Source organism: Cynara cardunculus (assembly GCF_001531365.2).
Source record: "Cynara cardunculus var. scolymus isolate 2C chromosome LG 17, CcrdV1, whole genome shotgun sequence".
NCBI lineage: Eukaryota > Viridiplantae > Streptophyta > Magnoliopsida > Asterales > Asteraceae > Cynara > Cynara cardunculus.
The window spans coordinates 7,160,079-7,173,427 of NC_037544.1; the positions used below are offsets into that span (position 1 = coordinate 7,160,079).

The 13,349-nt window shown below is 32.7% G+C and overlaps 1 protein-coding gene across 1 annotated transcript; it reads right to left on the reverse strand.

The window, feature by feature from the left end:
* Window positions 1-1,646: 1,646 nt before the first annotated feature.
* Window positions 1,647-6,617, reverse strand: LOC112501154 (cytochrome b-c1 complex subunit 6-like). The gene is made up of 5 exons (XM_025104824.1): window positions 6,468-6,617; window positions 6,268-6,327; window positions 5,399-5,483; window positions 2,065-2,154; window positions 1,647-1,909 (listed from the first exon to the last, which is right to left on the reverse strand). Coding segments are annotated over exons 2-5 (210 nt in total). The 5' UTR covers window positions 6,270-6,327; window positions 6,468-6,617; the 3' UTR covers window positions 1,647-1,876.
* Window positions 6,618-13,349: the final 6,732 nt, after the last annotated feature.

Sequence of the window (13,349 nt, forward strand, 5' to 3'; positions counted from 1 at the left end):
CGTTCGCGTTCGTTCGGTTCGTTTACAGCCCTAGGTATAACTTATTAAAGCTTTATGTTTGAATTTGTGTAACTAACGACAGATAAACATAATCAAATACGGGATAAACATCTCATTTTTTAATATAAAATATCTAAAATAAACTTAGGATAATCATTGAGTTCTAACAGAATATTTAATTTTTTATACTAGATTATAACATCAATGGAGACAGATAATAAAACAAAACATTAAAATCAAAATGTATTTCGCTGTATTACGCGAATACCCTTCTAGTGAATAAGAGCAGTAATATAATTAAGTAATTCTTATTTTATTTTAATTGATTATAATTATCCCTTTTTTTCCTGGATTGATCATGTTCGTTTCCACTCTCTTCTCTTCCCTTGTGATAATTGTGTGATTGTGTAACCATAACCTATTGAAACAATGATCAATCAAGTGTGACCATAACCTATCGGAACCATGAATAATCGTTGTGATAAATGTGTGATTGTCTAACCCTAACCGATCGAAACCATGGTCAAATTGAGTGCTCAAATGATGTTATAATAGTGATATTACATGATTATCACACCAATATTACACCAAATAGTTTAGTGATTTCGTCCGTAATCATTGTGATAAATGTGTGATTGTCTAATTCTAACTTATCGAAACCATCCGAAATCGTTGTGATAATGTATAACCTAACCCATCGAAACCATGATCAAATTGAGTGATATTGATATCACATGATTATCACACTCATATCATACAAAATCGTTTAATCGATTTTGCCAGTAATCGTTGTGATATATGTGTGGTAAACTAATCCTAATCGAATGAAAGTATGTTCAAATCGAGTAATTGTGAAAGATACCTTGAATAAACTGTATTCCTTCTTCTTCTTGTTCGATTGTTGCATGCAAACGCTTCTTCTTTATCGATTACCATTTGATGTTTGATTCATGAGGCTTTACGGCTTCTTTGTTCATTGATTTCTCCTTGAAATCAACTTCTTAATCGATACCTAATAAAGGTAAGGATAATCACTCTAATTTTGAAAATTATAATGCTATCGTGTTTAAGATTTTATAATATTGATTTCCATTATTACCCTTCTGAATCTCAATTTCTTTTGAATCTTTTTAAATTTCAATTTTAATTTTGAAATCTTTTAATATTAATTGTTATCACAATATGAAGTTAATAAGTTGTTCTCGCATTCTCATAAATCATAAAGGTTCTCGTTTAAACCCTTTCCTCTATATATATATATATATATATATATATACACACACACACATAAAAAAAGAGTTTTAAAAGCGATTTTGGTTTATCTTTCAAAAAATGATTGTTGATCATTTTACTTTGAAAGGAAAAAGTTCGCATTGGTGCCAAAAGATTAACCCTCAAAAAATGGGATGTTACAATCAAGCAAATAGTTTTAAAAACCCCAATCATAGTTTTTGGCTTTGGATCTCCATAATAATCACTTCCAAGATGCATATCCAATGCCACCATACGACCAACGGCATGCCAAAGAACCAAGTTAGACATGGTTAATCGACTTATAACACCACAAGGCAAACGACGAGTCTATTTCTATTCATAATGAATAGACTCGATGCATGTTTGAGAATCTAATTTCCATAACAAAAATGAGATCCACAAGATGAAAATGATTCAAAACAATTGATAGAACACATAAACATGATCAACTGCTGCAAAGATATGTTTTGATGATGAATAAACATTAAGTTGCACAGCATGAGAGCTGGCCAACAACTGAATCAAATTCATGCCAATTAAGACGCTCCTTATTCATGTTCAACTCAAGGTATTAATTTTACCCGAAAAATGTATCATCCTGACTGACATATATCTTCCTCCGCTACTTCAGTTTTGCAAATAGCTTAGGCGCAACCTGCAGCCGCCAAGTAAGTTATACGTGTGTCAAAAGAAAGATAAAGCTTGCTCAAAATAAATTTGAAATAAAAAGGAGGAAGAAAGGCAGTTCTAAAAATTGAAAACGAGGTCACAGCCAGATCAATTAAATACGGAAAATGTGCAGCAGCTTACACATTTATCAACACATTGCCAATAATCGAAGTACTGCCCAGTGCAATGTTTGTGGCCAGTTTCATCTGCCTGAACCCTTTTCACACATCCCTGCACATTGTAATAAACTAAAAATTACAGAGTGACAACTGTAAATGGAGCACGATGGCAAAGCAAATAAGTAAAGAAAACGAAACTACTCAGAAGAGATGCAAGATGAGATATATACTCAAGCATCTTAAATAAAATAGAGGAACTCAAGTGGACAGATTAACCAATATCTTGTAATTACTAAAATGGGTGAATTGGTCATTCTAACTCCGTAACATGTCAAACGAAGAAAATGTTGCATTTTATATATAACATCCCAAAAAGAAATTTGTTGCAACTTTTGGAAGAAATATGGTATTAGCCAAAAACATTTTATAAATGAAAATATGTCAAATTTGAATTCAGAAAATCTTGATAAAGAATGGTATTTTTGTACAAATGTCTATTTATGGTGCTTGGGTCCACACAAAGAAGATAATTCTAAGAATTGAAAAGGTCATCCTTACAAATTGGTCACTGCAAATCCATAATTATAGAAACTAAACCAAACAAATAAAAAGGAGCAAAGTAGTTCGTTTTATAACATGGATCAATTAACTGATGCACCTCAAATACAATTCATTCTTTTCAACCAAATAGAGCATTAGCCATTAGGCTATCAAAGGGTCAGTTCCAAAACGTTTGAGCAGCAAATATGTATAGGGATAAGAGTTCAATCTGATCCATGAGAACTTGGATCCGTAGTCACCTCTAAAGATGACAATCTCTACTGCATACTTAAATTAAATTAGAGCTTATATTTATACTAAATCATGATAAGCTTGTGGGTAATCAGTTTGATATTAATTCATATTAATTCTTACACCCAATATGACATAATTTTTAATCATGTTAACAGCAGTACCAGCATGCATGCATGCATGCATGCACAGATAAAGAGAAGCACAGAAAAATCCCAATTAATCATACTATTTGGTCCATTGTTGTCTAAGATAACCGCAGGAGTTAAATCGAAGAGTCACTGTTAGTCATCAAAGCACATAATGGCTATGTCTATTATCATGGGCATCAAGCGGCTATCTATAAAAGGATTATCTTGTATTTGTCCTCAATATTATAGCAAGAGAGAATCATTTTATCAGGGCAATGAAAACCAAAATGGCTACAACAAAACTGCTTCTCCATTCAAATGCATAGAAAGATGTCTCTTGACCGATCAATTCATCCCAGACAAATAATCTCAACTGATTTAACCAACTTGTCAGAGTGTATGATGACCAAGAATGGACAAAACTGTAGTTCGATTCTAAGATCCAAAGTGTTCTTATCAGTCAGTCATTATTCCCAGCCATCATATCGAGTTGCTTTGCTTGAACCATAGAACACAAATTCAAAGTTGGGTGGAAGGTATAGTTTAGATAGAGATTTAAAGCATATATAGAACAAAAACAGGAATTTTTAGGCTGTCCATGTTGATAACATGGAAGATCTCTACGTATTTTTGTTCTCTCAGTTTCAATAATCATCCGCTTACAAACAAGTAGTATTAGGCAGACCTTATGTGAAACGTAAAAGACCCAAAGTAATTTGAGAAATTGATAGATGCAGTTTGAAATTATTATCAAAATTAAAATCATCTAAAAACTATGTTTTACTCTGTATATTTCTGGTGAGCCTGAAACAGCACAGAAGAAGAGTATGCAAAACAAATTCCAAATTCTACAGCATCACCATGGTACCAAAATAGCAAGGGGCTTGATGAGATGACTATGGCAAGCGACTTGCAGAACTCAGGGACACCTTGGCATTGCACAGCAGCCCTATGGCAATTTTTACAGGCCCAAATCTAGCTTAAAATAACTAAAGATGGAATTTTATTCCCAAAATAGTTAAATGTAAAGCAAAATAGTCCATCCATATGTTAATTGTGATGACCAAATTTTAGACCGAACAATAATTGGGGACATCAATCAAATGCCCTAAATCGTCTGACAAACATCCGTCTAACTCTGCTAAACTACCACCACCTCTTATTGCCTCATCATACGCTTTTTTCTTTCTTTGCTCGTTAAATTATCAAATAACCACCATTGCCTTTTCTGTTCTTCCCTTTTAGATTTGTTCTTTCTTCACTAGTATTTACTTGCTTAAAGCAACAAGCAACTAGTCCCTTAATTTATTTATTATTAATCACTAAAACTGAGTTACAGAAGAACAAAAGCCAATAAGTACTTGCTATATTGTTTCGTTACTCATTAATTTCAGTTCTATTCTGAAGTTTGTTTTCGTATTTATTTTCTGACCTGATTCAAGAAAAACAATACAATAATGGTAAACATCATCAAGTGCACAGTATTTCAATAGTGCGCAATTTAGCATTTGCAACGTCATGTGACCAAGGTACTAAGTCCATAACATCTACATTCTATGATTCCATGTACTTTACTCTGGACATATTTGCAATACCTCTACACTCTCTAGCTGCATTCTTAAAGTTGCAATTTACATGATTTACGCCATTTGACATGTGTACTCTTTAGTATTTTTAGACAAGAACACTGCGCCCCGCCCTCCAACAACCATGGGGAAAAACCCAAGCAATAAAACATTTCAGTGGTGGTTGCATGTGCTGCAAAAATGTCAATTTTGTAATGTTCAGCAAAAGCAATTATGATTTTCTAACTTTTACGGGCAAAATCGTCAAATTTGGATAAGCTAATAATGTTGTTGCAAGAAAATTAATGATTGAGGGTAAATGTAAATTACCTATCACTAACTTTAATCAAATAATCAAAGGTTCAGGCATGCGACCTCCCAGGAGGTCAAGGGTTCAAACCTCACAAAAGGTGAGGAGGGCAAGTGAGTTAATTTGTCACATTTTCCATATATAAATACTATATACTTCAGAAAAAACTTCAATCAAAAAATATCTTCTTATTCTAAGTAAGATATTGGTTATATTTAACTTAAAAACATAATGGAAATTCCTTTCAATATTACTACTTCTATATCTTCTTCACCAGAGACCCATACTTGGCCATTGGCAACTGGAAATGTGCTCACTCTCACTTATTTTTTACCTTGATCACAAGCACTGATGTGAAACCCATTTTGGTAATATCAGTGACATAAGGCCATGCGCCCAAATGAAGTTTGGATACCACTATATTTAACTATTTAAGAGACTCACCAAGCAACAGCAAGAAGAAACAATACACATGTGACAGGCTGACAGCAGATGAATGTGCATATGAACTGTACAAACTGAAAGAAAAATTTTCTTATTCCTAGTATATTAGAAAACCTGATAGTCAAGCCAAGCTCTAACACACTTGGGTTTGCATAAATCTTCAAAATACTTCTTCTGGTCAACTGGTTCTTCATCCGACCTTGAATGGAGAAACAAAGTAATACGTCAATGGGACCTCAAACACACAACAGTAGCAAATCTATTGGCCATTAAATATATCATCCAAACAAAACAAACTTTAAATAAAGTTACAAATGGTGACAGAAAAGTACACTGCAATGCCAAAATAAGTAGCTAACGAGTTCTGAAGATAGTTGCGAATTGGGGTGCAAAAGATCTAAGTGTTCAACAGAAGGAACAACATTTTTAGTTTCTACTATATAGCAAGTGGCATTCTCTGTATATGTTCTCAACCCACTAGATGTTTCCCTTTGTGACAATATCCAAAGAATCTCAATAACATAACAGTTCATGCCAACAACGGTGCAATTTGTAATCCCACTAATTCCAGTGTTCTGTGCTTACAAGTAAAAAGTATTCGCAATTACACTGAAGTGGTGCTCCAGCCCATATTTTAGTAGGCTGGATTCATTTCTCCTTCAACGAGGGAAGGTAGGTATTCTACTATCAGGGTTCCACAACCTTGAGATAAAAGATTTGGAAGACAGTCAAGATTTTGTTTCTTAGCTGCAAAACCTTTCAGCCTTTCAAAAAGCACTCTCAGAAAACATCCTGGATTTAAAATTCATGCTTTTGAGCCAGGGATTAACTACTGATTTATCTAAAGACGCAGGAAGTACTACACGTAGATAAACATACAAACGTAAATGGCATCTTTTATCACTAATTTGCAGAAAAAACTTCCATACACACCAATTAAACTAGATAAACCCGATAAATTGAACAAACCAGAGATGACTCACATAATGATACACGAATATTATACACGAACACTGCAAAGTAACGTCGCTCAAACGAATCACCTGCAGAGGCACCATTTTCAAACATTGATCCCAATATGTGTAAAAACCCTAATTAACAGATCGCTAGAACAGATTGTAGATCTAATCAGATTAGTTCGAGAATTTAGAAATTGATGGAGAAGATTAATGATGATGAGTACCGAAAAAAAAGGGGTTTAAAACCACAGCCGTCGACAGAAAGATGAGGGCGAAGAAGTTGCGAGAGAAAAAAGGGGAGGCTCTCTTTTTATTCAATGGAAGTGTGCGTTAATCATCTTGCGCCTGGTGCGTATTGTGCACACCTCGGTTCCGTCTACCACTTTCCGGGCAGAGCACGTGTATTTATTTGATTGGAGCTCTTTAAGGATGCAAATCTATATTTATGCTATATTATTAGTTGTTTATCCATTCAATGTGACGGGAGCCGTAAATTTTAACGATTTTGAAGTTTCATTGGTTTTATTGTAGAAGATTTAATGATCATATAAGTTACACTTAGTCTTTACATATTAATATAATTTGAGTAAATAAGAGTTATGGTTCCAATTACAGTCTATCGATGAAAAAAATTGTATGATAATTTAAAATCCAATATATTTAAAATCCAATATATTTAAACGAATCCACAAATGTGTTCGATTTACACCAAGAGCAACGAATCAAGAGATCGAGATCGAGACCGAAAGTTCTAGGGCAATTGAATGGGAGATGAATGGAAGAACTTTTAATAACTAATGGTGAATATCAGTTTGAATCTCACCTTGCGGGATGGGGAGAAGACATAGAGGTATAAGAGGTGAAGGCATGAGTGAAATGTGTAAAAAGTATCTTGGGAACATGAAAAAAAAAGGTAATAATGTGCATTGATAACTTGTACTATATGTTATTTTAATTGTAGATTAAGAGATTTTAAGACTAAATGCATAAAGTAGTAGTACTTAATGCATTATGAGTTGTTTTTAAGACTTTTAAGACTTTGTGCATAAATGTATAGTACTTTGTGCATTAAAAATTGTTTTTAAGACTTTTGATAAATCTGGTTTATAAAGTAGTATAGATAATGCATTTGGTTCAAAGTTCTTAAATACAACTTTTTATACTTTTAGTATTACATTTTAATATTTAATTACTTAACATTCATATTTACAAATAATTAATGTCTATGTACAACTATTAAAATCTAACCTCCAGATACCTCTCAAGTCCATTGATATTGTTGAGAAAAAGATAGTGAAATGCAAATTAAAATTCAAATATCCCCTAAAATCTTTCAAACACCAAGTCTCAATCCATCCATAAGAGCTGTATGGTAGGAAAAAGATAATGAAATGCAAATCAAAATTCAAATATCCCCTAAAATCTCTCAAACCCTAAGTCACAATCCATCTATAAGAGCTGTATGGTAGGATTAAAGAGAAGCATCATCAAGTGTGAGGTTGTGTTCATATGTTGGATTTTTCTTTTCTAAATTCATGTTTCATCGATACTGTATAAAAATATGCCATTTTTTGTGCAGGGATCCTTTGTTTCTTCAGGATTGTGGATGAAATAGAAAGTTTTATGATAGTAGTATAAAGATATTGGTTGTCTTTTATCTTCATCCCATGAGAAAACTATTGTTGGATCATTGATTAATTTATGTTGAATTATGTTGTTATGTTGTAGCTTTGATGTGAAAGAGTATGTGAGTGGCTTTGGGAACCCAGATTGCCCATGAGAAAGCTGGGAAGACTGTTATTGTTGTTACTATGTTGAAGAATGGGGCTACTTGTGTTGGCAAGACTGTCATGGACGAGTTATCATTTCGGTATTCCTTTCGTTTTTTGTTTTTATCTTTAGTATATTAAGACAATTACATTATTGATATATGCCTTGTTGTAAAGACAAGAAGTTGCACAAACATTGTTTGTTCAAGTATTACACAATATGTTTTTTGGTGTTAATCGCAATTCTTTTTGTATCTAATGTGTAACATATGTTCCAAGACTGGTTAGTTGGGCATTTTGGCAATGGCCACTTTAAGTTTGAAGATAAAAAAAATACCTACTTAATTACAAAGGAGACTTTGTCATTCACTCATTCTTTTTCATTTTGTTTTCTGTGATAGCTTCGTTATCTTTTTGCAAAGTTTATGTAAATGACGATTCACAGTTTATCTTGGAAGTGAGTGCTGGTCTATGATTTCAGGATAACTGGAGCAAATTCACATTATGGGACCCCAACAATGCCATCTTATATCTCTGGTGGATTGTCTCGTGGTTCCGCTGGTGTTGTTGCAACAGAGCTTGTTGATTTTGCTATCGGTATTGTTCTATCATTTGGAGATGAAAATGTTGACAAAGGGAATATGCAAGCACTTACAGTAATTTGAAAATAATCTTTCTTTTCTTTATCTTCATTCTCGTCCATTTCCCCTCACGAAAAAGGGAGTGAAACTCAAATGTTTAAAACTACAAGCAGTCAAGCATGTAAAATAATCAATTCTTATAAAGTAGATATAGCTACCCTTTAACAAAATTTTGAAGCAGATGAGGTTTCCTGGTGGCCTCAGTTGGAGATGGAGGTGCACTATGTTAATGGCTTAAATATGATTCAAATTAGTTCAGTTTGCTGTGTGATAGGAATACCCTTGAATCTTGAGAATAAGGATTCACTGTGGTCATGTGTATAAAAGTAGAGATTGTTGTTATTTCATGTGAGATTTTTCTTCATGACTTTTAAACCGGTGAAATGCGTATGACATATGCCTTTGGTTGACTTCTCAGGCATTGATACAATCGGGGAAATGAGAATTCCAGCTGCATATTGTGGCGTCCTTGGATTTCGGCCTTCACATGGAGTTATATCCACTATTGGGGTTCTCCCAAATTCACTGAGTTTAGACATTGTTGGTATGTAGTCTTGGTATGTTCTATGTTTTTCGTTTAGCCTTTCAGTTTTTTTATCAAACTACATGTCAGTTAGAGATCTTCAATTTTATTGCAGCTTCTTTGGCATTCATGTATATGAAGCACTTGTTTCACAATGAAATGTTTGAAATGCAACCCAACTTATGTGGAGTATTGAGCCTCTTAGTTTGTATGAAACTGACCAACTACTTGAATTCTTGTAGTCAACCTATTGGATATTTTCTTCCCCCATTATTCTGAGATTTCTTTATCACTGTTTATTAATAGCCTATGCTAATAATGACGTATCCATGATGATGAAAAAATTTCAGGAATATTTGCCCGCGATCCTTCTGTATTGCATCGTGTTGGACATGTTCTCCTTCAATTAAACGCAGCGGAGCCTAGAAGGACAAGACGTGTAACACCCCATGTTCCACATTTGCATATAAACATGTATTCCATATATAAAGAAATACAAGAATACAGCTTTGGTCCCACTAGTACAAGAAATTATAATACATAATTTAAAACCCAAAAATCTCAAAATAATATTCTTGTACATCACATGTAGAAACAACATGTATTTCCAAAAACCCCACATATATAATGCTAATCTCCACAGAGCAGTTAAACACATTTGGAAAATAATCACATTTTCCCCTTCCCCTTATCCCTAGACCCAGCGGGACCTGCAATGCATATTTTTAAGACAAAAAATGAGGGTTAGACCATGAGGTCTAGTAAAAAAAACCCTACTTTGCAATTACAGGGTGAAGATCACCAAACATGTTATAAAATCCACATTTGAACATCCAACCACTTTAATAAAATATAACTTCGATGATACAACAACTACAAGTTATAAAAGCATTTCTTACCACAAAGGATAAAATACCACTCAGGTTCTCACAAACATATGAAACAAAACTCTCCGCAGCTCTTAAATCTCATCAGACTAGAGCTTATAGTCACAAGTTCCAAATTCTACAAAGAATACCAATCACCAGAGTTCTTGGTTATTAATAAAAGCTTTTAAGATAGAAACAATTTTAAACTCAAATGAAAACTAAATTGAATAATAACCACAGACCCTCCGGGTTTTATTTCAAATCTTAACTCTATTGAACAACCAAAATATGATATCTGATATCTCAAAATCATTTGAAACACGGGCAATTAATGCCTCAGGCTATAAGCCATTTTTCACTTCTCAATAACATCGTTGTTATCATTTCAATAAGAGCAATATTTCCAAGTCTTCAAGTCACAAAGAAATGTTGACTCAGAATTATCGCATCTTAAGGATGTGACAACAAGAGTTATAATAGTAGCACACACACAATTGCCACCCTTGTCCAAATCTATACCTCATTGATATGACACCCTTGTTTTCTCATTAAATCTACAGATAAATCTGTAGTTTTAGCCAATAATGGTCTCAAAACAGTTTCATATCAGAAACTTTATCTCAAGAACTTTCACAGTTCTTAAATCCACTTTTCAATATCATCTCAACATTCTTTCAAGAACAGTTTTCTCATCTTAACAGTTGTAAAAGAAACAACATTACATTTTCTCAATTTAAACTCAACATTTGAAAGATACATGTTACTCTCCTCAACACAAAACAGTTTTGAAACTGTTAAACAATATTTTGGAAAATAACAGTTTTTATCGGACAAGCTCTGGGCGATGACTGCCCCTCATCGACCAACTCTATAGCCGATAACCTCTCATCGGACAACATTTCATCAATAATAATAATAATAACATCCTCATCGGACAACATTGTCTTCGGTAACTTACCTCACTGGGAAACACTATGACAGGACACAGTCTCATCGATCAACACTTAAAACTCTACACATTTAATCCGCTCAACACATGGGCGATAAGGTGCCCAATCTGCACAACCCTTGTCCGATAAAGGTCTTCATCGGACAAAGCTTCATCCTGTAAACTCCTCACCGGACAAAGCTTCATCCAGTAAACTCCTCACCGGACAATAACATAAAAACTCAATGAACCTCATAGGTCAAGGCATGACCGATAAGGGACTCTCATCGGACAACACTGTGTTCGATAAAAACCCTTCATTGAATCATGCATTTTACATTAGAACATACAACATACATACAACAGTTTAAAATCATGAAACCCAGAATTTACCAAAAGCAGTTATAAGTTTGAATTCAAGTCTACTGTAAAAACTCATCTTATGCAAAAAAATTTGAAGATGAAAACAGCCAACAAAAATCTGCTAGCAAATTGAGATCCCAACTCTAGCTTTTATTCTTTATAGACATCATTCATCTTATAACAATGAATTGTTCTCTATAGTAATTTATATGTATTAATGACCGGTTAATATCTTTTCATATTATTTATAGACTAAGTTTCTATTTACCATATTTTTTGTACATATAATTAGTTACCGTGAGATTTAGACGTACACTTATTTATTTCTTAATAAAAATCGGCAAAGGTATCATCCTCTTTCTAAAAAGAGAGAAAAAAATTCATACAGTTGAATAAAGTAGAGTTTGATTGATCCTACGATTCTAGAACAAAGGTAGTGGTTCTTACTTCCTTCTTAACTAGTATTCCAACCGTGCGTTGCGCGGTATCATCTTCAAAATGAATGTTATAGATTAAAATTTAAAGTCCACTTCTAAAAAAAATTAGGCAAATGTTTGACTAATGTTAGTAGTTTATTTAATTAGAAGTCACAGTTCTAACTGAAATCTGGTGACAAAATCACAATGTTAATTTTGTAACAAATTTAATTGAAATCTCATTTGAAGTTATGAAAAAGAAATGTTTTATAATATTTCAAGTGAAAATTAGAGGAGTGTGTAAGTTGTAGCAACAATTAAAGATTTCAAAAAATATTATCCAAAGAAAGACAACCCTATGAAGCAAATCTCATTATTTGACACAAAGGCATCCAATCCATCTTTCTTATACACTTCATTTGTTCAAAATTTTCAACTCTTCACCAATGTGGGATATCTCAAACTCAACCACAATTCACAACACCTCAATACTCAATTTTCATGATGTCACCTCAATACTTTTGGTTCTTCATTTAATATATATATATATATATATATATATATATATATATAAATTAGCAACTTTAACTCTAATTTTGGAAAATTAAGATGTAACTCTAATATTAGAATTTGGAAAAATTAGAAAAAAGAGCCCTTTAATCTCAAGTGCACCATGTCTTATAGAAGTGATGTATTTTCTTTTTGAATGGTTATTATATGTATTGTGTTGCAAACTTGAAATGGTCTAAAAAAGCTTGAGAACAAGAGATTTTTCTTTTCCTCATACTTTCCTTTCCTTCGTAAACAGAAGTCGAAAAGTCAACGTCGATCGCAGCATCCGATCTGAAAAACGTTACAATTGGTTTATATGACACTTTTAGACGTTTTAACAAGTTTTTTAGAACGCTTTTAAAATAAAGTGTCCTATTAGCTTAACCTATAAACCCATCTTTTTATAGGACATTTTTTTCAAATAGTATCGTATAAAATAGTTAATATGACATTTTATTTTAAAAATGTCTTAAAGAACTTGTTAAAACTTAGAAACATCCTATAAAACTATTGTAACACATCTTCATATGACACTTTTTGGTCTGTAACTATAAACTTAAGTTCTATAAGTATTTTTTTAAGACACTTCTTAATTGTACATGTCCTCTAAAATCAATTTTGTTGTAGTAAATAAATATTCAGTTATCTCACCTTTAATGCGATATTATCCAAGAATGAAACAAGAATGCAGTTTTTTTGTTACACTGAAATAAATATAAAGAAAAGTGAGTGTGATGAGATTAAATGGCTAATTCAAATTACAAAAATACCCTCGTGTAATATATATATATATATATATATTGTTGACAACAGATTTGATTATATATACTATCGATAATTTTCTTGTAGGTTACATTTTATTTTCTTTCATTTCCTTTGTCTCGGTATCGTTGGTTATCCAACAAAATACAAGAGAAATTTTTTCTCTCATCACTTCAACACAATTCATATATTAAAAACATATTGCATATATATTATATATAATCATATGATAAAAATTATGTCTATATATATTATATATGTAATATATTATATAAGTTATATA